Source organism: Electrophorus electricus, chromosome 13 (genome assembly GCF_041902795.1).
Source record: "Electrophorus electricus isolate QZ-2024a chromosome 13, ASM4190279v1, whole genome shotgun sequence".
Taxonomy (NCBI): Eukaryota; Metazoa; Chordata; class Actinopteri; order Gymnotiformes; family Gymnotidae; genus Electrophorus; species Electrophorus electricus.
In genome coordinates, this window is record NC_137509.1 from 12,180,001 (window position 1) to 12,205,830 (window position 25,830).

Sequence of the window (25,830 nt, forward strand, 5' to 3'; positions counted from 1 at the left end):
TGTAGGAACCGTAATGTTGCGACCATACTCATGAATGAGAATCGGAGCCCGAACAAGAAAGAGGCCCCCAAACAAGTTCGCCAGTCAAGGTTACAACTGGAAGATAGTGACTTGAGTGTGTATAGTGCATTTATGTACCAGTTATCAAAAGCTAGGTTTTTGTCATTTAAATAAATGCAATGTAAATAGCATTAAGCTATTCCCATTTCATCAGTAAAACTCAAGCTCAACACCTCATAGCTAGTTGTAATGTATGCTTACCAGATATTACAACATTCAAATATGTTGTACTGATTAACATTACCAACAGTATTAAATGATTGCATTTGTTGACCTGTGTTATTAGTAACAAAACCTTCAAATAAACTACACCTCCAGTCTTACTCTCACATTATTAGTGCTGAGATGAAGTTCATCTTACAGCCATTCAACTAAAAAATTAATAGCACTAACATTATTGTTGATTGCCAATAACTTTCTAAATAAAATTACATCTAATAGAACGTTTTACCTAAGTAGTTAGAATTTGCTAATGCTAAATGGGTAAAGAAAGAGCATAAATATTGTATAAATACTTACATTTTCCTGGTCTGTAGTTTTTCCATGAACAGTTGGTATTGATCCCTCTTTTAGTATATGTTTTGTTGCCAGTCCTGCGTTGTACTGAGCATGTTGGGACAGCAGTCAGACACAAAGTGGTTAGCACACACATAGCTACAGGTTTTTGTCAACTACAGCAGGGATGTTGCCATCTAAAATAAACATTATCCACTCAGCTCTCCTGTCCTCTGAACCCGAAGGCTGATGTAGCAATTTGTGCTGGCCTGTGCAGTCAATAAGAGAGCAGTTCCAATACTTAGCTGTCATCTTTGATGATGATGCTAGCGGGTCTCGCACTTGTAAGTTAAAAAAACATGGCACACCTTCGCAAAGGTAGCTCTCAAGCCATGAGTGGAGATACCCAGACATGGGGTGGTATAGTGCAATTCTAATGAGACCCCATCTCACATAGGAAGGGGAGCCATAGCTGAACAGCTTGGTGAATTCCATGATTCAAATGATACTCAAAAGATATGTGAATATAGCAGTGAAAAAATTATTTTTTCATATGTCCTCTTTTTCTGAAAAGGCCAAAATCTGCCAACATTTCTTCAGTGCCAAAATGTTACTGTTGACAATATGTAATTTCTAACTTAGTGGATATAGGTCTTCCCACTAAATATATAAATGTCAAATAAAAATAATAATTTAAAATAAATTAAAATTTCATTTATTATACCAGGTTTCTCCTATGAGCATATAAAACTGAAAATAGGACGAACTCACCTTATCCCACATATTACGTATGCAAACAAATTTTCTAAACAAACTAAGCTAACCAATGATATCAAAGAGTATCTTCACAGTTTTAACATTGATGATTCTGAACAGCTGAGACACAAAGGTCTAGGTCATTGAAATTTTGTTTTTGAAATTAGAATGGACGGGCCCCTTACTCAGGTCACCGACAGTTCATTGAACATTCTGTACCAACATGTGGTCCATGGGCCCCAAGCACACCTGAAGGGTGGATGGATATTGTAGTACATGTTGAGGATTGGTTTAAATCTTATCTAGCCAATCACTAACAGCATACAACAAGGTTAGCTATGGTGTCCCACAAGGATCTGTTCTAGGGCCTCTGCTTTTTTCTTTATACATGCTACCTTTAGGTGACGTTATACTTAAACACTACTAGTTTATGCTGCTATGCTGAAGATACTCAGCTATATGTCTCAGCCAAACCAGAGGACATATATCAGCTTAGTATTACTGAGGATGAACCTCAATGATCTCCCAATCACATCTTCAGTTGGAGATCTTGGAGTGATTATGGATCCGAGTCTCTTGTGCGTAGCTCATGTAAATAATATTTCTAAGACCGCCTGTCTCCACATCAGGAACATTGCAAAATTAGGAACATACTCTTCACCTGATGCAGAAAAGCTAGTGCATGCATTTCTCACTACAAGATTGGATTACTGCAATGCTTTACTATCTGGCTGTACCACTAAGTGGTACATAAGCTCAAGCTAGATGAAAATGCAGCAGTCAGAGTTCTTACTAGAACTAGAAACTATGATTACTCCTATCTTGGCTACATTACATTGACTCCCAGTAAAATTTCGTATCGATTATAAAATACTTCTATTGACCTACAAAGCACTGAATGGTCTGGCCTCACGGTACCTTAGTGAACTCCTAGTGCATTATGACCCAGCACGTCTGCTTAGATCAAAAGGTGCAGGCTCTTTACCACTACCAAGAATAAGTAAATCTTCTGCAGGGGCAGGGGCTTTTCTAATAAAGCTCCCATACTATAGAATAACCTTCCTGTAAATTTTCGAGACTCAGACACAGTCTCAATATTTAAGGCTAGGCTGAAAGCCTATCTGTACAGTCAGGCATTTTATTAAATACTTCCCATCTTATGGGAATGGACATTGAGAGTTATGGTAAACTGGGATGTTGTTATGATGCTGTCAATTCTGATATTGTTATATTCCAGGGTGCCCCTGTGTCTGTGTTTCCTTCTCGGTCCATCCTTTTAGTTGTGCTGCTATAGCTAGATCTGCCAGAGTCCATCTTTGCACATTGTAGTTCCCTAATTTACACATCTTTGTACCTGGACATGCCTAATAATCTATTCTCTCTTTCTGTCGAGGTACACCTACTCATTATATCATGTTGTTACTGAGCCTCAACACATCTCAGCTGCCATGGCTTCTCCTGCCACCCCCTGAGCCCCACTGCTGTAGCCCCCCCCCCAGCCAGCTCCTTTTTCGTTGCCCTTGACTGACGTTCTCATGCAAGATGGGTTTTGGACACACGCACACCATTGAAACCAGACTAGGATTTAGCCAGGCAGTCATTGCTTATTTCTTTGTTTCTATTTGTTTCTATTATTTTATTCTTCTTGTTCTCTCACTACTTATTCTGCTCTTTATTGTGCATGCTGTGGCTATTGTAGTGTCCGTTGTCAGCCAGAGGAGGATGGGCCCCCCTTTTGAGTCTTGTTTCCTCTCAAGGTTCTTCCTCATGCTCTAGGGAGTTTTTCCTTGCCACTGTCGCCTTTGGCCTGCTCACGGGGGGCTTGGACTTGGACATGTGTAAAGCTGCTTTGTGACGATGGATGCTGTAAAATGAGCTATATAAATAAATATGACTTTGACTGTGAAACCAGTGTCCCTGGCCTACAGCACACATCACATGAAAGGACATCTGATGACCAAACAAGCAGTTGTCCTGGGCCTGACAGAGACTGACTGGTGTCTGCATGTGAGCATTTGGTTTATCCAGCCTTAGCCAGGGTGCGAGACACACACAAGGAAAAGGCCACCTCAGCGCATGAGTCCTGGTAAAATAATTTGCTTCTCTGTGATTTATAGTCATTGCACTGGCCTGCAATGGTATTTACTTATTCATATTATCCAGTGATGACCCATTTTCCTGTTAGCTGGGAAAGCTGGTCTGTTGGTACATGAAACCATAATGCAACCACCAAAATGATAAATTGTACCAAATACTCCACTAATACATTAAAACATGGTAAATTGGTTGCCATATCTGCAGCTGATAAACAGTATGTTAGTGCTGATCCTCACTGCCATCTCTGTCTTCACGTCATCACTTGTCATATCCGCTGTGCTTTGGTGGCTCATTGCTGTCACTCTCAGTCACTCCTCCAGAAGGGTGGAGAGAGACGTTTGCACCCAGCTTGGCATGGTTCCTATTTTTAACAACAATCAGCAAAAGCCAATCTTTCACTTTGGGAGAATTTGATATCTTTTTATTTTGGATTAATCTTACAGAAGTATTATTGTGTAGATGAAGCTATAGCTCCTTAGATGTTGTTAATAATGCTAGCTAAGCTGTAGTCTTTCACTCTTCACCATCTCTTTCAAGTGTCTGCAGTGGCTATAACAGCATACAATCACATTCATTGTTTTTTTTTTGACATCTGATAAAACCAGAACTGGCCTGTGCTTCTGAACACCTTCAGAAGATGTGACAGAAGCTACGGTGATGTGCATTTAGCAGTGTCTGTGAAGCCCTGCAAATTCCCCCAAAAATGGATGAACATCACTTAAGATTAGCCAGCAAGATATACCTCCCTAATATAAAACATCTGCTAATGATTTACAATTCTATATGTATATTTTGGGGGAGATTATGAAGTCAGAAATATCATACTTGGATAGTATTTAGCAAAAATTATTTAAAATATGACATCTCACAGAATCATTTTGTACAAACTATGTAAATGTAAACCATAAGCAAAATTATCTTCAGTAATTCCTGAAAGTGACTTTACGATTCAAAAGAATACAATTTAAACATTTGAAGCATCTAACTACTATGTAAAAAATCATCTATGATTTTGACAACTAAACAATTTTGTATGCCTCTGTTTTTATTTACATATCTTTGAGACAGGAAAAGCAATAACCTTAACACGGCCTTAATTATACAGACAGCCTTCAATAGTGCTTAGTCATTGGGTGTTTTGGATCAACAGCTGTTCTTCAGGGAGAGATGACGGTACACATCCAGTTGAACACTCTGACGAACCATACCTTGAAGTTCCACATATTCCACATAAAATATAGTACTTCATTAGACAGTGAACCATCACTGAGTGAAGTAATAGAAGATACTGGCTCCATGAGAGACATCAAAGCAGCAGCACAACACAGAAACTTAAAGGACTTCTAGAAAGAACCTAAGTAGAAGCTGCAAAGCCCTCACCTATATGTGCTCAGGAACCTTTTCAGGTGTTTTTTTTTTTTTTTCTTCCACTCTTTTCGAAATGCCCCAAGCTTAAACATGAAACGTGAAAAATATACAGCTTCACAATAATGTAAACTGTCTTTTGAAAACAATTTCTTGAACCTTTTCTAGCTACAGAAGCATGACAGGATTTCTGTAATTATATCCAAACATATCAGTTAGAATAACCCTTTAAAGAATCTAAAACCTCTTTCCTTCCATTAAGAGGACTTGGAGATAGAAGGGAATATACTATTTAACGTTAATCAGGTGAAACTAGGGATTATGTTGCTGAATGTTAAAAAAGAGAAAAGGGTACTCTCATTAAAGCTGCCATACTCCATTTGGAAGCTCTTGCCAACTTCCCCAAGGCACAGACTGCAAAGGGAGTTCCACCCCCTCTCTTCAGACCTATGCACTCCATCCAACCCTTTCTCTACAGACCTTCCATCAAAACACATATATGCTTAACACTTAACACTTAACGGGGACAGGGATGACAATTTTTTGCAGTGAGACTTTTTTGATTGTTTAGTATAGCGAGACAATGTCTACACCTGATGGAATCTTCAAAATTGATTATGACATTTGAAAATGTTCATTGCAATGATCAAGCTTTTATTCTTTCATTTTTCAGTAACTTTAGTTTAACAGGAAAAAAACCTTTTGGATATTATATACGCCTTGATATATTGGCCCAATTAATTTTATATTAGAAAATTGTTTGCACATAAATAGTCCACTGGACTTCTTGCTGAAATCCCTAATTGGCAAAATTATTATCCTAAAAATAAATGTACTGCCTAAATTCCTTAATCTGTTCCAGAAGATTGTCAAACCACCTCCTCTGTCTTTATCCTCTGGATTTAAATATATCTACTACCTATATATATACTATATATTTAGAATAAAGACCATTCCAGATTACTTCTTTCCTTGGCTAATGTGTGTATACAGCATACACTCTTAGGCCACCTTTTAGGGACTCACACCACCTGCTCATTTATGTAATTAACTAGTCAGGAGCTTTATTGAATGTTTACATCAAACATAAGAATGTGGAACAAATATGTTCTGAATTATTTTCACTGTTTTGTGGTTATTGGTGTAAGATTGTTGTTTGGCTGGTTTGAGTATTTCAAAAACTACTGATCTGGGATTTTCACACACACACACACACACACACACACACACACACACACACACACACACACACACACACACACACACACACAATGCTGAATTTACACAAAATGATGTGAAAATGCAAAAACAGTGTGTGGCAGTTCTGCAGGCAGGAATGCCTTGTTTATGTAAGAAGTCTGAGGGGAATGTCCAGACCAGGCCAAGCTGACAGGAAGGCTACGGGAACTCAAATAACCACTGTTCCCAACCATAGAGCATAGGAAAGCATCTCAGTATGTATACCACGTCAGAACTTGGCTGGGCTACCCGAGCAGTCACCCAACCTTGACTGATGAATTCTGCTGTAAAATTCATACAGTATAGACAGAATTAGGTGTAAACCGCATGGATCCATGAACACCACCTGCCTTTTGTTAGCAGTTCAGACTGCTGGTTGTGGTGTAACAATGTACCAGTCAAGCTTCATTTGAATGCTACAGCCCATCTGAGAATAGTTCCTGACCATGTGGATCCCTTAATGGCCACAGTTTTCTCAGTGTTTGATGAAAACATCTTTAATGGCTACTCCCAGCATGACAAAAGTTACGAAGCAACAGTCCTCTCAAACTGAGCCAATGACTTCAGTGTACTTGGGATCACCAGATCTTTGGGATGTGGTAAAATGGGAGATTCATAGCATGAATGTGCAGCTGAAAATCTGCAGCAATAACATCAGGCAATCATGCCAACATGAGTCAAAACCACACAGGAGTGTTTCCAGCAACTTACAGAGTACATTTCACAAAGACCTAGGGCTGTTTTGAGAGCAAATGGGGGTCCAGCTCAGTAGTAGTATGATGTTCCAGAGAATATCTTTCGCCCAAAATAAATTGCATCAATTTGATGCTAGTATATCTGAATCCTAACACTAACATACCTGAAAATGTAACGAATCCACAGGTCCATTATAAGATAGTAAGCATTTTATATACACTCACCACCCACTTTATTAGAAGCGTCATGTAAGTGTGCATTAAGAGGCCACGTGTTGCCATGCACTGTTTCTTCTATCCATCTTCTATCCATCCAACTCTTGTTCAGTGATCAGCGTCTGACCACTCGACCACTGCTGGCTGTGTATTTCTGTGTGGCAGACCACTCTTAACCCAGCAGTGACATTGACATGTGCAAGAACAACCCAGCCACACAGCAGTGCCTGATATACCAGTGCGACATCCATTACTGTGCCACTGTCATGCCGGTGTCACTGTGGTGTTGAGAGTGAGCCACCATCCAAATAATAACTGGGGCACAAGAGGTCTGTGGGCAGAAACTGACCAGTAATGGATGAGGTAGAGTGTGGCTGACAAACTGGGCATGGCAACAGAAAGACTACAATCGGTAATGGTACGCTTATAAATGCATCTATGAGATACATGTACTCAGTGAAGAAGCCAATGAGTGTTATTCGAATTCTATCCTAAAAAGGCATATCCTAAAAGGGAAATATTATGATGTCATCTTTGGAAACAAATTAACACACACATTAACAATATCATTTCTAATGTCTGAACTTAGTCTATGCAAAAAAAAGCACCTTTTCTTTTGATTGCTGTTGAATTTGTTATTGAAGTTTTGTTGGGTTTTTTTTCCCCCATGCCTGAATTTTTCTAACTGGAATTAGAACAGAGGATAGGAGTATAAAAAGGGCTGGGAGCAGTGTATTATTTATTTAATTTAATCCTAATATGTGAGTTTTGCTTCTGAATCGTGCATGAACCGCAAAACAACAATAAATACATAGTTAAAACCTGTATGTGTATGTTGCAGTAGTAGCAAGTGCCCAGAGCCTGGCAATGCTGCCCCTGCACTTTCATTTGAACGATGTTCTGGCCTGTGTCTCTCTACTTAGCCTGATCTACAGCCAGTTCCCTATCAATTACGGTACTTAGGATTTTGCTAGTGTCTAAACAACCCTTATTTGTTCCAGATGCCTATCAAAAAGCAGAGGCTAAAAGCCAAGCACAAGTCAACTCAAGCCTTAATTAACTAAAGTAAGCATCTGACTTGACATGTTTGGAAAAGTTAGATGAGAACAAAATCAAATTAATGATATCTTATGCAATTTCTGAGCGGAAGTTTTGCCCCTCACTCCCAGCTATTGATCAACTAAAATGATTTTAAAATGATCTGATTCTCTAATCATTTTATATTATCTGTAAAAGGGCATTAACTTAACAAAATGTTTGATGTTTAACAATTTGTTTGTTTACCAATTGTGATTGATTTGATCATATTTGATTGTTAAATAATGCATAGACTCTAATCACCTGCAGATAACACGTATCGAAAGGCACAAGATATAATCCTAGTATCCATTACACTTAAAAAATAAAAATAAAAAATCACAAAAAACAAAACCAACAAACAAACCTCTTCCTGTTTCTTCTATTACATCCACATGGAGAAGTGCAGATACCAGAAAAAGAGCACTGTATTACAGTTTCATAAAAAACAGTTGCGCATCAAACAAATAAAAAGACCTCCATCCCCTGTAGGGCGGTTGGTTGTCTCAGACTTAACAGACAGCCATGTGGTTGCAGAGCATGAGATTCACACATTCAGACTAAAAACTTCCCTAGCTGTGATTCCAGCATTGTTTCCCACCAAACGCCCTGTGCTCAGTGCAAAAGGAAGGAGAGCTTAACAACATGCTCAACAACATATGGTCATTTTGAAAGATAATCTGTACTAGAGTAACTAATAATTACATTTGATTTTAATATAAAAAACTTCTCTGAGAATTGTTCGAAATGAAACTCTCCAACATGTATGAGCTGAATGACCCTATGTTACATCAGGAAATAACTTCCATGTATTAATTATGACAATCAATTATTTTGAAGCAGCAATTTCACTATCTGTAAAGTCAGCTCTAATGGTAAATACAACTGTTTCCCACTCTGAAACAGGCATGGTAACTGTTTCCAAGTCATAAATTTAACCTGTCTGTGCTCCCTAAAACTACTACATGTAACTAGCAGTGAAACTGAAAACTTAAAAAAGAAAGATCATTCCAAATAATTTAATTCTCAGAAGATTTGCATAAAGATCATATAGATTACTCAAATACAACTGAATTCAAATCACCAAAACCCCAGCTTCTTAAGGCACAAATGTCAATACTATTAACTAGGTGAAAGAGAATCTCTTCGTTTTCTTACCATCATAGCTTGTCTCTAAAAGTCCAAACTGTTCCAGAACCTTCACGAAGAGGACAACCACGACCAGCACAGCGATCATCTCCAGCCCCTCCAAGTTCATGGTTCTGAGTGGGTCAGGTCATTGTCTGACTGGCGCTTTGGTCAGAGAGCACTGCCATTTAACTATACTTGAAGAAGCTCCGTCTCATCCTCACTGGAGACAGAGGGGAAGAGAGGAGAGGAGTGGGGAGGGGAGCGGAGGGGAGCGGTGGGCGCGGGTGTTTGGGGGGGGGTGCAGAGATGCAGACTGAAGAGGTGTAGGGAAGGCATGAGGACATGATGGATTAGACTAAGACTAAACAGATAAAGGTAAATGAAACAAAGGAAGGCCAGGAGTGGTTGTTAGGCAGACATTACGGAAGCACAGAAACAACAGAAAGAATAGAAAGAAAGCCCGAATCGCCATGGTTTGTTTGTTTTTACCCTTTTAAAAATTCTGCATGGAGGCCCCTGAGTGTAGTTCTGTCCAGGTATATCTTCCAAATAAAGACACACACACACACACACACGTTATAACACCTGAGGACTGCGGATAGTAAGGTGTCCTAATCCAGCCCGAGACGGAGCTTCACACAAAACACCATATGTGGAGCTCCGAAGCACTAAACACCTCAAAGCATCTGTTGCCAAGGAAACAGGGACTGCAACAAACACAGTAAGTCTCCATGCTGGACACGATGACTGTGTTCCCAAAATACAGCAGAACACAACATGTTCAACCTGTCGCTTTTAAATATTCCTCCAGGAATTACAACTCACTGATAATTTTATGAAAATCAATCAAAGGCCAAACCCATAAAGCTAAGATAAATGCTACATCACAATGTTAACAGAGATAGAGCTGCAAATTAGGGGGGTGCTTTCTGTTGGCAGAAGCGTTCTCCTGCATACCAAAGCCTCAGGCTCATGAGGTCGGAGAGACTGATGAAAGGAGAGTTCGTGCTTCGTTAAGGTCGTCATGATCACGCTACTGTGTGGAATTTAATTAGCGTAATAGTGCTTTGACTTCTCTGCTAATGAAACTGTATTAATGCTATTAAATCAGTGTCTGTACTGGCCCCCTCACCTGCTTGCCTACGAGATCAAGTCATAGGCCAGATCATCTAGACATGATTAGTTAATCAGATTCTGCCAAGGGGGCACAAACAAAAACATTCTGAGAAAGTTTGATGAACTACCTCTGCTGAGAGTATATATCAATGCCAGATGATGCTCCCTCTTTGGTGAATTTTTTAAACTGCAAATGAATTCCTTGATCTATCTTTCAAAACTAACATCAAGGTGTCAGGCAACAGAGTAGGCATCAGAGCAAATACATTTCTTAATGGCAACCTGAAACACGGACCAAAAACTTACCATGAACAGAAACTTTCATGCGAGAATTCTGGTTTGCTCACTTAGAGTAGCTTTGTTAGTCCCAAATGCAGCATGGATCTGGATACACTTTGATGAATGCACGAGACTGAGGGCTGAAATTACCTTGCATGCCGTCTTTTATTCTGATAAGGGTGGGCCTGTTTAAAACCGGAAATGCTCCAATTCATCTTTTCTGGCTCTTTGATTATCAATGATTAACAAGAGATTGAAGCTTTATTATTTGGTGCAATTATATGAATCAGTATTTTCCATTTTTGTATAGTAAATTAATGGAATACATGTTCTGGGGCATGTTACCTTTGCACCATGCAGAGATTCTAACAAAAGGCATCCATAATGCAGCTTTTTGAACACATTTCTCCTAGAGTAATTTCCATCGTCAATCATGTGCAATTGGGAAGACAAGCAGGGATTAAAAATTAGCTCAACCAGGTTTTGATTGCCATCATCAAGTGCTCCCATTGAATTCAATTATCCTCTCTATGGTTTTAGAATCATCTACACGTACATGTTAACCATGGGGCATTTTTAAAATCATATCAACTTTTTTTTTTTTTTATATATTCCTAAATGCAGCTCACAAACATGAGTGTAATGCATTCAACAGCACCTCAAAATGTTCATAAGTCATAAGAAAAAAGGTCTGTGCATGTAGTATAGTGTATCTAAAAATAGAGCACCTATCGCCATACACAATATCCTTGTGTGAGAGCCTTTCATTCACACCCCTCCATCCCTTTGCACAGGTGAGAAAGAAGCCCAACATCTCGCAAATATTTCCAGCAAGCACACAAACACCACCCCCCACCCTCCACACACACACACACACACACGTACTGTCACGTCCTGAGTGATTGCACCATCCAGCCACACAAAGCCTGCCATCAGGACCCTTAGCTATATTTAGAGTGAGCACAGCTGCCACAAATAAAATGGTAATGGATAGTGGCACCGTAATAGCGGTAGCCACAAGCACACAGTGGCACAGAGGTCATCGCCATGATTAGAATACCATTTCTGTTTTTTAATTCTTAAAGGAACTAGAGATAAGAATTTTTAATGTTTTTTATGCGCTTTCACGTGTGAAAGCCCAAGCCAGTCCTCTTTTTTTTTTGTTGTTGTTTTTTTGCTGTTTTCATAAAAATATGATGAACATAGTCATGCTTATTTTAATCAGTTTTATGGTCCAGAAAGGTGACGAGAGCACAAAGTAATGTCTGTCCACTCATCAGGAACAAGGAGCTCATTTATTGAAATTAAATATCTTAAACTCCAATACAGAGCATGTACCAATATTGTGATTTAAAGCATTTATTGATTGATTCTGATGGAGCGTTGGTATTATTAGGTACAATTTGGCACTGGACTCGATCATAATCTTTACAGACCTTCTACTGATATAGTAAATGTACTTTCTGCATATTCACCTCTAAACAGCTCAAGCTGGTAAAATTTTAACCATAATGAACAGAGAACAAATAGAGTTTTCAAATAACACACCTACTTTAATGTTCTGGAATTAATTACAGGAAAGTAACTGCCACTAATTCAATAAAAGCAAAACAACACCATCCATTTTCCTTACAGCACCATGTTTTTGCTTCAAAGCACCAATCAACCATTTAGAACGCAAAGACAAAGGTAATTATTCAGCCTTCTCTATGTGGCTTAATTGGCTTACCATTGAATTCTTAACACTTGATGAATGTGTCTGTAAGCATGGAAGGTTTACCCAGTGTTAAATGTAATTAATGCCCTCCATTTGTTTCTGCTTTCTTCCGTCAGCCTTTAAAACAGCATAACTAATGCCTGGTGTTTTTGCTTTCTCGCCAATGAGCGCAGCCTCACCATCAAACTGTGTTCACAGCTACTCTTACACAGGAAGGCTAATGTTTACTTCTAACTAACAAATCGAGCTGGTCAAGTCTATGGAGAAGAGGTCATATAGACAGAAATTATTGGGACAGATGTCAGCATGACGGTTACTAAGGATGCACTTGTACCTCCTCAGGCTCAACGAGGTTTTGCTGCCCTCAAGTGGATAACAGGGGTTCATCAATTTTTGTATATGGATCCCTGCAGAACACAAAGGTTCCTAATTTCCTCTAAGACCTATTTACAACTATGTGTAGCACAAGATATATATTATATAAAACTCTGCAGTAGGCCGTAAGATTCAATGTTAAATTTAAAAGTGCTGAGGGTTCTTTAACAGGTTTAATGAAGGTGTCCCTGACAGAGACACCACCACCCTGTCTGTTGGAACATGAAGTAACAAATCTTTGTCTCTCGCCCCGGAAGAGAGCGGTCATAGCAGTCTGTCACCTAGAGGTCCACTGGAAATAACCCACTACCTCCTCTGCATCCTGACCCCTACAAGACCACAGAGCCTCTAGCAGATTGTTAGCATTGCTTACTGGCATTAGCCCAAAGCTCTTTCCTCAGGCAATCTGAGCACCCCTATTTTAAAATGTACTCCACCTAAACACCATCTGTTCTCAGACTATCCCACGCTGTCCAGGGCAGGACTGGTTTGTCTTTTGATTCTTTGTGCCTCTCAAGTTTGTTTGCTCATATCATCTCAGGTACCTCTTCCATAGCTCTTCTGTGCTACGTTCACACTCAGCTTGTTCCTCAAATATCTGGACCTGAATTTGTTGTAGCTACTTTGGAAGTTTTAGTACAGTTGCAGTGAATACTGAAAAAAGTGTTGCCCCAAAACAAAACTGAATAAATTCTCTCTTAATCCAAGAAAACTCAAGCATGCCTGGCAGAACTCTCTGGAAACCTTTACAGACACAGCGCTTTTGGAGACAATTCCAAAGGGACAATTTCTAATCATCTCACTGCAGTCTGCAGAGACTCATGATAAATTCTACCAAGTAAACTCTCTTTGAAAGTCACATGGTTAGTCACGGAATTAAAACAGTTTATCTGCAGAAGCACTCAAAGGGATTTTCTCTTTCTCTTCGATTTAAATGCTAATTTGAACTGATGTATTTCTTTACAGGACAATAGCCTACTGACTCTCTCTTACACACAAATCTAATCAATAAATAACATATTGCATCTAGAAAGCATTTTTTGGAGGGGACTGCATTTCCCATCAGAAAGGTGTAAAGTAAAGGTGTGAGTACAGACCGGAGGGTTTGCTCTTCAGGTGTTACACGTGCGTTTGGATTTCACACATGGTCTACGCCTTCACAGCAAGACGAGAATGCACACAACTGGCCTGTTACAACTGGGCACCTCAGCAGGATGTGTTTTCCGCTGAGCAGGTGTTCACTAGTGTTTGACACAATTCTGCGGCTCCCGAGTGAAATCTCGCTTTCAAACAGGTAAGGTGAATGTGAGCAAGTGTGTGTAACACCGGATGCAGATCCTCGCTACCAAAGCGCGTGACCACGGCATTTGGAAGTCGCCCGTGGGCGGCTGCCCTACGCTGCTCCGCCAAGTGGCAGAGGAGGCCGTTACCCGGCCCCCACCTGGCGCTGGGCGGCAGCTGCTCACCCTGTGCACGCCGGGATTTATCGTACTTGTTTTGTTTGCTCGGTTTATCGGCGTAAACACCATACGGGCCGGGACTGGGCCAGGGCCAGGAGAGCTCAGCGACTGGCCGGGGAAGCAAAATCAATTAGCGGCCATGCTGAGAAGAACGCATGCGCCCTTGCTGCGTCTGGGTCACGCTCCTTCTGCTGTTCTTGCATGGAAAGGTAAGATGTGCCCGGCACGCCCTCCCAACCACCCACGTCTGCTTCAGATCTTATGCATAAATGGAGCACACGCTCACGTGGAGGCAAGCGAAAGACTGAAGAGCCCTCCAGATGAGCCGCGTCCCTGTGCAGTGCGACAGCGTACCTGTAGTGCACTTCAGATGCATCAGTGTGATTGTGCTAATGTAAGAGGGCGGCATGTTGCTGCTGAAACAGGGGCTCTAGAGCAGTGAGACAGGCAGGGAGATGAACAGCAGGCATTAGAGGGGGAGTAGAGTGGTACTAAAGCCTTCTACCCAGTGTTTCTGAAAGCGGGGGTGCACACTCAAAGTACGTTGGACACACTTGTGTGGTGTGCTCCCTCAATGAAGAATGCTTTATTGTACCTAGCATATTCATTTATGTGGTGCATATTCACTCATGCGCACTCATAGCCCCATCCGCCCACAACGCACTCTAGCATCCTTAGAAACTAATGGCACGATCGAACACGACAAATGGTACCTTAGGTAAAGGTGCAAGGTGGGGGTACCTTATTTATTTATTTAGAAATATGTAACCCATCTGGACTAATAAGTCAATAAAAAGTTATACTAATAACCCCAAATCTACCGCTTAGAAAGGTCATGAAGAAATGATATGTGTGCAATGATATGTGTGCAATATAAATAAACTTATTAAAGGCTTTTTATATTAATTGCATATTCCATGCACATTTGTAGACCTGTTAAATAAAGCGAAAGGTGCTAATATAATGTCATTTAAACACAAAATTCTTTCATATTGTATGGTCCTATACTGGTCAACATCTAATTCAAAGGATCACAGCGCAATGAACCAAAAAGTATTACAAAAGTATCTGTGCCACAGTGCGCAGATAGTTACGCTTGAGCTTGTAAACTGCATCAAACGCACATTCAGTGCCACTGGCTTTACTGCTCATGCTGACTTTCAAAGCAAATCTATGGTAAAACTTCAGACACAGTTAAACCAAATTTAGCTGAACCAGGCAGACTGTAAGACCACCATAATGCCTGCTGTGGAAACTGGGTTCCACTAATTTCTGCTTACAGTGCACAGAACTGTCTTGTCCATGATCAATTGCCAGGAATAGGGAACCAACTCACCCATTCATTTTGCTCTCAACCTGTTCCACAAAACATCCATAAAATATAGGTTAGAAATAAGGCACTAAATATAACCTTCCATATAGACAAAGTCCCTAAATGACAGTCAACATGGAGAAGAAAACAATATGTATTAACTTAACTTTCCATTAATAATTATGTCCTTGCCATCTTGAGTTTAGCATTAAAGAAAGGCTACATTGTTAATACTACTAATAATAATACTAATAATAGTGGTATTAATGATGACACAAATAAAACAATAACAACAATAGCTAAAAATCAACACAATGCCTTATGAAGATGAAGAGGACCTAAATAAAAGCTGAATGCTGTTTTTTAGCTACTGCTTTGATACTCACATTTGACTCCTGAACAGGTGTCAGGAAAGACTGGATCCACCCACTTTATTAGAAGCACTTACTCTGCACCTGCACCCAGGGGTGAAGGGATTCACCGTCACGGGACCACTGACTGCGTATCACTTGGCCAGTGCCAAATCCCAGGCAGTGCCATGGGTGTGTGTGTGGCCATGGCACAAGTTTGTCAGGTAGAGAAGTGTGGTTGGAGAGTGATCTGGCCATATCCAGAAACTAGTGCTCCTCTGTTCAGAAATGGACCACTAGTAAAGAGTTGGAGTATGACTGCCTGTCTCTAATTGTACACTGACACAGAGTTTCTAATAAAGTGAATGCTGAGTCTAAGTGTGCCCAAAAAGCTGCTCATGGTCACTCTGTTGGGAACAAATGATCCACTGTAAAAAGAGGTTTTAGATTTTTTGTTATCATGACCTTTCTTGTGTTTTTAAGTCAGGTTAGACTGACAAAGTGTTATTCAGATAACAATAATGCGTTTGACTTTGGGTTACCCTACTATGTGAAGACCATTTCACTAAAGGCAACTAAAGCAAATTGTTTAATCAAAACAAATTATTATTATTATTATTATTTTTATAGTGGACACTAAACCACAGTAAGAATACCACCTAAGGTCTTAAAGAGGAGATATCTGAAATGTCTGGAGTGAGCTGAGTCACAGTAAAACAGTCCTAAGTGGAAGTAAATATCACTATTCATTTCACAGCCTGTCAGCTTGGCACCATATTTAATGATGGATATGCATAAAAACCAGTAGCACATCACTAATGGCTCCTACCGCGGGGCAGTGCTGGAAAGTACCCGCCTTCATATCATTATATAATATGAAGGCTTAGATGATTCATCGCTTCGCACAGATGATCAAGAATAAAGAACACCAAAATGGCCAAAGATTTAGCAGGACCAGAGAAAGAAAAAGTTCAACACACTCCAAATCCCACAATGTGGAAAAGGTCATGTTTGGTTACAGGACTTCAGACCTCTTTCAGAAGTGGACATCAAAGCACCAACAAAGCAGCTTTTCTAGGTACTTGGGGTTACGGTGATGATTTTTGATCGTCAGGTAATGATCTTCAGGTAATGATCTTCAGATCTACAGATAATATCAATACATCCATTGGCTAACATGTTGACCATTTAAAAAAACATCCATTGTACCTCATGGGATTCACATGCATGACAAGGGGCTGTTTAAAGAGGAGCTGAGGTGGACAGTTTAGAGGGTTATCTTCAGGCCAGTATAATGTTCACCACAGGTACTGTAGATTACGAAAGTGTTCTAAAATTAAAAAAACCTTTCTTTAATGACTAGTTGATAAAAAAATGGCCTAAATTTAATATTAGAACACACGCCACCTACATTCAAAGCTTTAAAGTCAAGTTTAAAATAATTCTAAAATGATACATAACTGACTTTATAAATCAGATACACTAAATGGACCAACCCCATCCCGTACATTACAGTTCTTCTCACACTCTGTCAGTTAAAAAAAAAAAATCATCGACATTTTTTAAAAAGCTTGTAATCACCTACCTGTCCTTTTCCTCCTTTGTTTTGGCTGGATAGAGAAAATGACCATTAATGCACCCATGTTGCCCTGTGCCTGTCTCTCTTGCACTCACTCTCTCCCCGTGCTCGGCTCAGAGCTTCACAAGTCCCGCTGCAGTGCCTCGCACTTCACAAGTCCCTGCCCTTCTCTCACGACACACGAACCTGGCAACAGGACCAAAGTGTCCAAGCCTCCTCCTTCAGTTCCACTCGTCCCGCGTCACTCGGTGGAAGGCACGTGGACGCACGCTGGACGAAGGCAGCCGGGAGGACCACCCCAAACTTTCACAAGACGATGCGGATGCGTTTTCTTTCGAAGGAATGTAAGGAATGTAAGGAAAACTGCTCCAACTTCTGCCCAGCCGTGGGACTAGACAGATGATGGGAGAGCGTGTACTTTCTGCTAGTGCTCGCTGTTGCGTGCCGCGCGAGCATGTCTCCACTCTTTGAACAGACGCTGCACAGGAAGTGTGGGGAAGAGGGTGAGCGGGTGGAGGAGAGGGGGGTTGGGGGGGGGGGTTTGGGGGGCCGCGGGGGGTTCCAAGCTACGAGCGTATATGGACTCCTTTCAAGCTGTCTGCTCTTCACACATTACTAAACATGTATCTGATAATAAATACAACACCAAACGAGGCTGTTCGAGGTTAAGAGCAATAATCATTTAAAAGCATGGCAAGTTCACATTATTTAAAATTCACATGCAAGACAGTTCTATCATTTAAATCATGTTTATTATTTAAATCTAACAACCTGTGCAGTTCTGCCCGACTACTTCTCATCCCAGAAATGTGGAAAGGCTGCATTATAGAGATGGTATAATGAACCAAAATAAAAGTGCCTGGGATCCCTGCACATTTTACAGTGACAATATACACCCTGATGCTTATTAATCTAGGTTGTTAGGATTCCACACTATGTAAAGTTTTTTTTAAATCACAGACCTAGCGGTCTGGTAAGCAATCATAAGGTAGCATATGTAGATAATTTTATATAGGTCAGAAGCAACACGATGGAAGGCTTAATCACCCAGTTTGTTTTTACAGTGTGTACTGCAGCTAATTTGCTAACACGCAGTAAACTACACTAAGCAACACTGGTAACTAACACTAATTACTAACACTCAGTAGCTACACAAACTAAACAACACTGGTAACATTAACGCTAACTAAAACACTGTCATTAACCTTAATTCTTATTGGTCTCGGTAAGAAAAAACAAAACCTGTAAAAAAAAATAATACCTCTGTTGTTCTCATCAGTGTTCTCCTGTGAAAATGGTTAAGTCAAAACCCAAATCTATGTCCTTGAGTAAAGCTATACAGATGAACACTTATGTTATGTAAGAGTGGTGCTTTTTCTGTTATGACACTGTGTGTCCTTGTAACATGCAACAATGTGAAAAAAACGTGGGGACAAAGAGCCATTATACTTTTTAAATAAATCACGTGCATTAAAGTATTTTGACAGCCCTACATATTGTATACTGAATTCAGAAGAAAGTTACTGTATGAGTGTGTTCCAGGTCCTGGATTACAAATCAAATGTCTGTATCATTTAAAAAACCCACATCCTCACAATGTTAGCTCTAGAAATCTTGCCTCTAGTTTTGGGCATGACTGCACAAAAATGGAAGCCCAGTGACATTTTTTTTTTAATACAGAGAGCTTCAGTCACTGACACAGAGGTCAAGGTGAACAGTACTTTATATAGCCTTGTCTTCACACCGTGCATCCTGACAGATCAGTGCTACCCCCCTCCCCCCAATACCACTACCCCCTCCCCAAGCACACACACACACAAATGTATTTGTACTTTCGTCCACTCTTCCACCCACACGTCTACAAAACAAGCGAACCTGTGCAAATAAGCCACATAACCCTGTCAAGTGTTGGTGTTCTCCGCATGCAAACAAGTGCTTTAACAGATACGGCCACCTCTGACCCCAGAAGCACAAAGAACCACCTCCATTGTCCAGTTTCCTGCTACAGCTCTAATAGTCCATATATATATATATATATATATTAGGAATGTTCCCCTGAGGAGGAGTAAGACTGGCAAGCAGAAGTGCTTTAGATAATACACCACTGTTTCAGAGTTGAAATAAAGGTGACTCAGACACATATATTTTACTAATTTTGTTGTGCCAAAGCAATTTCACTTAGGCTTCTCAATTGAATCATCTCTGCCTGCTGTGATATAACTATGATCATGGTCTCTGCAGAAGTGATGCAACTTCATCTATCCATCTACTGGTGAGCTTTTTTGCTTATTCCAGGGCACTGATTCCCCAGGGACTGCAATTCAATCTACTTTTTCATGCCACAGCTAATTCAATATATCCACAGCAATTCCCTTAATTTAAATTTAGCTGAGTTTTTGGTAGAGCAGAGATTAATGGTATGATAAATTCAAAAGTTACAAATAAAAGAAATGGGATATAAGACAGGCCTCAATAACATCTGATACTTACAGAAATAAACAAATGTGTATGAAATGTATTTATGTTTTATACTACGAAAGACATTGCACGTGATCTGTTTATTGCTTTAAACAACTGATAACTTGATAACTTCATTAGCCATTGACTAGATGTACTCATGAGTCAGGAAGAGTAAACAACAGACCCTCCTGGGAAATGCCAAAGCAGCCCAACACTCGCTGACTGTGACTCCTGAAAAAGATTCTACTTCTCAATTTTTCTCTCAACCTAAAATGTAAATAATATTCAACTCAATCTTCCAATACAATTGCAAGATTATCTTCTGTTCATGTACAAGTATAAGCACACCTAATTATTCTCTGCAGAGACTTGCCAACAATTTGACTTGATGGATTCAGGTGGGTAGATGACGAAGCTGTGTAAACATAAGAACAGCATGGTTCCGCAGTGTTATGACTCAATTTGCAGGTGCCGTCATGTGCGCACTGATCCCCTTCTGCCCCCCCCTACTGCTGGGCAAACCTCCCCTCAATGCTTTTCAAACACATTTTAGTAAAGTGAGGGATGTTTTTCTGTTAAGCTTTTTCTTAAAGGCTGAACAACAACTAATGACCCAATTTTAAGATTTAAACTGTTAGCGTTTATGACATAACTGCTAGTAAAAGAGCTTTGGGGGAAGAAATTAACATACAATAAAAACACAGTTTATAAAGTCTGAGGAACAAACATGGTGAATAATGAATGGTGTAGTTGGTGGAGGAAATGTCTGAGAAATACTATGTCTGTCTTTTTGGCCTCATAAAATTGCAGTAGTCCACCAACGATGCCTCTAACATGGATTGCGATGTCCAGTATTCTCTTTTATGATAGCTTTGCTGTTAGTGGTTGCTTAGCATTTATAGTTGGCATAGGACTCCATTCAATGGGTCTGAGTACGCTGCACAATATAGCTTTCCCTGCAGACACACGCCATCCAGTCATGAAAGGCTTGATAATTAGTAGGTAAGAGTGATCAAGTGTGCAAGCAAAACTGAAAGCTGTGCAGGGCAGCAGGGAGCTAAGATTCATGTAAAAAAGACCTTCACCTCAAACTAGCAAGCAAAGCTGTAGACCACCGGAGAAATCTGCAAGATCCTAGACAATGCCAAGCTGGAGGTGGCAGCGGCGAATAAAAAGACTTTTTAGAAGTGACAATGAGCTCGGAAGATGTGGCACACCACTGGCAAATCAAGGGGAGATATCCTTGACTAACATGGGAGCAAGAAGGTGTCAATGGAATAGTGCCTGCGAGTCCCAAAACAACTCTCATGACAATTACTGCACACTTTATTGTCTCGTGACAATTATGGCCACTCTATAGCTGGAGATGCTACAGGGGATACAACATGGGCTATGCAACTCATCAAGAAAAGACACAACCGCTGACATGAGCTCTCCCACTCAAAAACAATGGTTATATGCCCTGGGATAGAAGAGCTCCACTGAGAGTGGGCAACGTTTTTCTATGCCTGGTCAGAGCATGACTGCCATCCATCTTTGGCTGGCAAAGGACTTGAGGCCCTTGACAACAAACACTTCAAGTCAAGAAGACAGCTCTCAGTACGGAAGACAGCAAAAGGGCTCTGTCCAGCTAAACAGCCATTCAGCTACTATAGCCAGAGCCTGTCGACTACACCATATCTGAAAGCAGAGAAAATAGAGGTTTTGTCCATGGAGCACCTCTCTGCTCGGCGAACCTAGCCTACCTCAGTTATCCTGAGATGGTACAAGACTTGACTACACAAGACCTTTTATGAACAGTCACATCTGACCACCCACAAGAATTTCACCTGCTATGCTGAGAGAAGCCTTTCTGTTTACAGAGGTCACAATGAGTAGTAAGTGCCAAGAGTGAGGTGCAATAGAGAAGAGACACCCGTTGAAGGACTTCGATGGGAAACTGAAGTCAGGTGAACCTTCATCGCTGGCTGACCTGCAATGCCTCTATGAAGATTCAAGTGGTCAATGAGAGCTCAGTGGTCTTCAATCAAACCACTAGAGGAAAGGTGCAGTAAATAGGAGAATACATGAAAAACCTGAATACTCACTATGCTTTAAGCCTGTAGGAACAACATACAAATAAGAAATTCATTACAGTTTGTTCATATGACAAAGATGTTACAGTTAAGAGGCTAAAGAGAAAAATGGCATTCACTTTTGGTCATAGACTACAGTAATTCAAACCATGCCATTTGGAAATTCTAATGCCCCTGCCAAGGGATGCAGGACATAATGAAACAGTGATCATTATTATTCATATAACACCTTTCTCAAACTCAAGGACACTTTACAGATAGATATCAGCTTTTACAATCACTTACATACATTGATGAGAAGCAGAAGCCAATTTGCACAGTATACAGTGCACACAGCGTACTCTCGATCCGAAACCACAACCCCCTGGAGGACTGCACCAGGTACAGGGAAAGGGGAGGAGGTTAAGACCAGGACAGGGCACCACCCACCCAATCACTGGACACACAATACAATACAATACATAACGCACACATGCATGCACGCGCATATACACACACACACACACACACACACACACACACACACACACATACACACACATACACACACATACACACACATACACACACACACACACACACACATACACACATACACACATACACCACACATACACACAGGTCACAGTCACATTCATACAGGACAGTTTAAAATATCCAATCAACCTAACCTACATGTTTTTGGATTGTGGGAAAAAAACAGATAAACCCATGCACAGGGAGAACACGGAAACTCCACCCAGATAGGGACACGAACCCAAGACCCTAGCACTGAGAGGTGCTAACCACCAGAGGATTTAAGTGCTTTTTATGCCTGTTCTGAGCTCACCAACAATGAACACCCAGTTCCAGTTCACACAATCTCAGTTGTACCATTTCAGTGGATGAGGTGAGGACTTTTAAATGCGCTAACATCAGCAAAAATGCTAGTCCGGACAGACTCTGGGGGCACGTTCTAATAACCTGCAGTAACCATAGGCTATCCCAGATATTTAGAATCTGTTTTTAAACACTGCAAGCTACACACCTGTTTTAAAGAACTAAGAACACATCTGCTAAAGAAGTCCAAAGCCTTAACAGCTATTGGCCACTTACCTCACCTGCAATGACATGTTTTAAAAGGCCAGTACCATGATAAATTAAAAAGCATCATGGACATTGCAACAAATCACTTTAAAACATGCTTATTGTTATGTTATATTATCTGGAATTAAGCTACTGCACAATTATACTCTTGAACTTGCAAATAATATCAAACCACACCACACCATGTGCAAATAATATCAAACCACAGCTCACCATGTGTTCTTGTGTGCTACATTGTACAAACACACACAATATATATTTATTTTTAAAAAATGCATTTACGACTTACTAAATATTTTTTAGTTTTCTTTCATTTTCAAGTTTCTGTATCATTAGGTTACAGTAGCTCAGAAATAATTCCCATTTAATTATTGATTGCAAATTCGCAAATAAATCCACGAAAGTTAAACCCAAAAAAGTCAAGTTTCAACTGTACCTTTTCAACCTGGATACATACAGTGTTTTTACTGAAATTTGTGGCTTTACTCACTACGTTACCAATGTCAAATATGTTTACTTTGAAATGCTGTGTACTAAATGTATGTATGTATAAAATGGACCTGACTTTTATTGATGCTATTTAGTAGTCACACTTCTGTATGTAGAATCACTATGCTGTAAGTCTGTAGGAACGACGTACAAATAAGAATTTCATTGCAACTTGTTCATATGACAAAAAAATATTTTTGACTTTCACTTGACTTGTGTTGTGAGCTTACTGATGGCCAGTCTATGCTTCCCTCAGGACGTGCCCTTTTGATTCTTGGAAAATATCGATATTCAACTAGATCAAGGGAGCAAACATTCAGCATCCGAGTTAAAGGATGCACATCAGCATCAACATTATCCACTCTTCACAAGCAGTCCTCTCTGCACCAATTGCAATGCTTCCTCCCACGCCTTGATCATGTTTTGATACAAAGTGTGCCCGGAGAGAGGGGCTATTCATATACATGTCCCTTGACAATCTTGTTTGTGTGTGTGTGTGTGTGTGTGTGTGTGTGTGTGTCAGTATGTAAGAAAGAGAGAGAGAGAGAGAGAGAGAACAGGGCAAGAAAGAGCTGATCAAATCAATTCCTTGTGTCTTGCTCTACAATGAAATAAGATTTATCCAACTTACATACCAAAAAAAGAAAGAAAGCAAGCCAATCCGTGGTGGTCAATTAGGATAGTGTGGCAGTCTGCCACAAATAAATCAATGTGAGGGAATCACTGACCTGGCTGAAGAAGCAGGACAGCTGGTGTACCACAGTTCTGTGCATTGCTGTTTCAGACTGGAGACAGTACAACTTCTCCAGAGTGGTAGTGTGCATTGGCTGACTTGGACTGGGCAAGTGCACCAACGCTCTGCTCAGGATCAGCAACCAGCACCTGGCTCACCCCCGCAGGTCTGCTGCCGCAGTATCACCAACGCAACCAGATACTGCTGCTGTAGCAGCACACACCGCCACCATTATCCACAATCACAAGACCAGTACATTCCAGTCTAAGCAGAAAAATACAAGACCACTGGCAAATAGTGATATGATAGCAGCACAAACAGACAGTTCCCAGAGATACCACACAGGGGCAGTGTAAGACAGTATAAGGCAGTACAAGGTCCAAAAAACACAAAAGCAATGCTTTATCCTATAGTTAACAGTAAACAGTAAATTTATCATTTGTCTCGTCACCCTTATTCAACACATTTGACATAATATGCCTTTTAAAAAAAGAGAAGACAGAATATGAGAGTAATTTTCTTATTTTAAAAAAGGACTTCTGTATCACATATGACATGACTACACAGGCCAGTTTCACAAACCATCTGTCTTTTGGAAACAAACATCGTTACAGAGCCCTTATAATGACTGAAAATAAAGTACAGCAATGACATCCAAGTTAAAGTTATTTCAGCTGAATCATGTAAAGTGGGTTCTCACTGAAGGTCTCTTCCTTGACTCCGTACTGCCTACAAGTGAGCTGTGGACTATACCTGACCCTGCAAAGAACACATTTACCAAGTGACAAAAAGCAGACAGGTTATTAGGCTTCAAGGAACAGGATTCCTTTCACTGTTCATTTAAGATGTCTCTGCTCCCAACTTAAATCTACCTACCATGTTCACAAACAAGCTAGATGCTGTTCAAGGATTGATTTTATTCAGCAAGAACCTCCGTAATCTGCTCTTGAAGGATATCGATTCTTTAAGAGTGGAATCACTATAGTCACACACTTTTCTCTTCGTTAGCTTTGCTACCCAGATACTCACATGCTACAACTCTGAAATACTACAATCCCCTAATACTGAAAATATAATATCGCTTCTCTGTGATCTAAATATGATGCCAGTGCTTTAACATAGGTAACATCTATCCAGAGGTGGCTCGCTGCTTCCCATGTGTGTCGAAAGCCACATAATCAAAGCCTTAAAGGCATCAAGAGGAACGTGTGTGCATCTAGGCTACGGAAAGGACACCTCCAACATTAGAAGTGGTGCTAACATTAGTATTGCCTGCCAACTGGGCTAAGCAGCAGGTGCCAAGGGCAGGTAGAGTGTGTTGAGCCCTCATACAGCCACTTTGCTAATGAACATAAGGGCCTGCTGATTCTTATTATGGCCTATTTAAGACAGTGGTCATAAAGACTACACAAAGAAGAGCTTGCAAGGCATATTCAGCGTGAGAACCACACGACACATGCGGTTTATAGATTACCAATAAAGATTTTTCAAAGGTTTTACTGCTCTTAATCATCTACGACATTTCAATGAGCACTTCGATGTGTTTTGCTGGACGTGCTTAATACAGCTTACCTCATATGTACAAAATATACGTTTAGATTATATCCAAAACCATTTGTATTCCCCACCTAAACGCTTTCATCAGCCAAGTCTGTAGTAAGTTTTGAA

At 40.3% G+C, this 25,830-nt stretch overlaps 1 protein-coding gene across 10 annotated transcripts in view; it reads right to left on the reverse strand.

Moving 5' to 3' along the window:
* Nucleotides 1-25,830, reverse strand: part of kcnip4a (potassium voltage-gated channel interacting protein 4a) — a 126,964-nt gene that overhangs the window by 46,143 nt on the left and 54,991 nt on the right. The window contains exon 2 of one of the 10 annotated variants that reach the window (XM_081694587.1): nt 9,159-9,351. The exons of 8 other annotated variants lie outside the window; for them this stretch is intronic. In XM_081694587.1, coding sequence (XP_081550713.1) covers nt 9,159-9,258 — 100 coding nt within the window. In that variant the 5' untranslated portion in view covers nt 9,259-9,351. Of the gene's footprint in view, nt 1-9,158; nt 9,352-17,325; nt 17,768-25,830 lie in introns of those variants that run through there. One more of the 10 variants, XM_027015043.3, reaches the window with a different exon arrangement.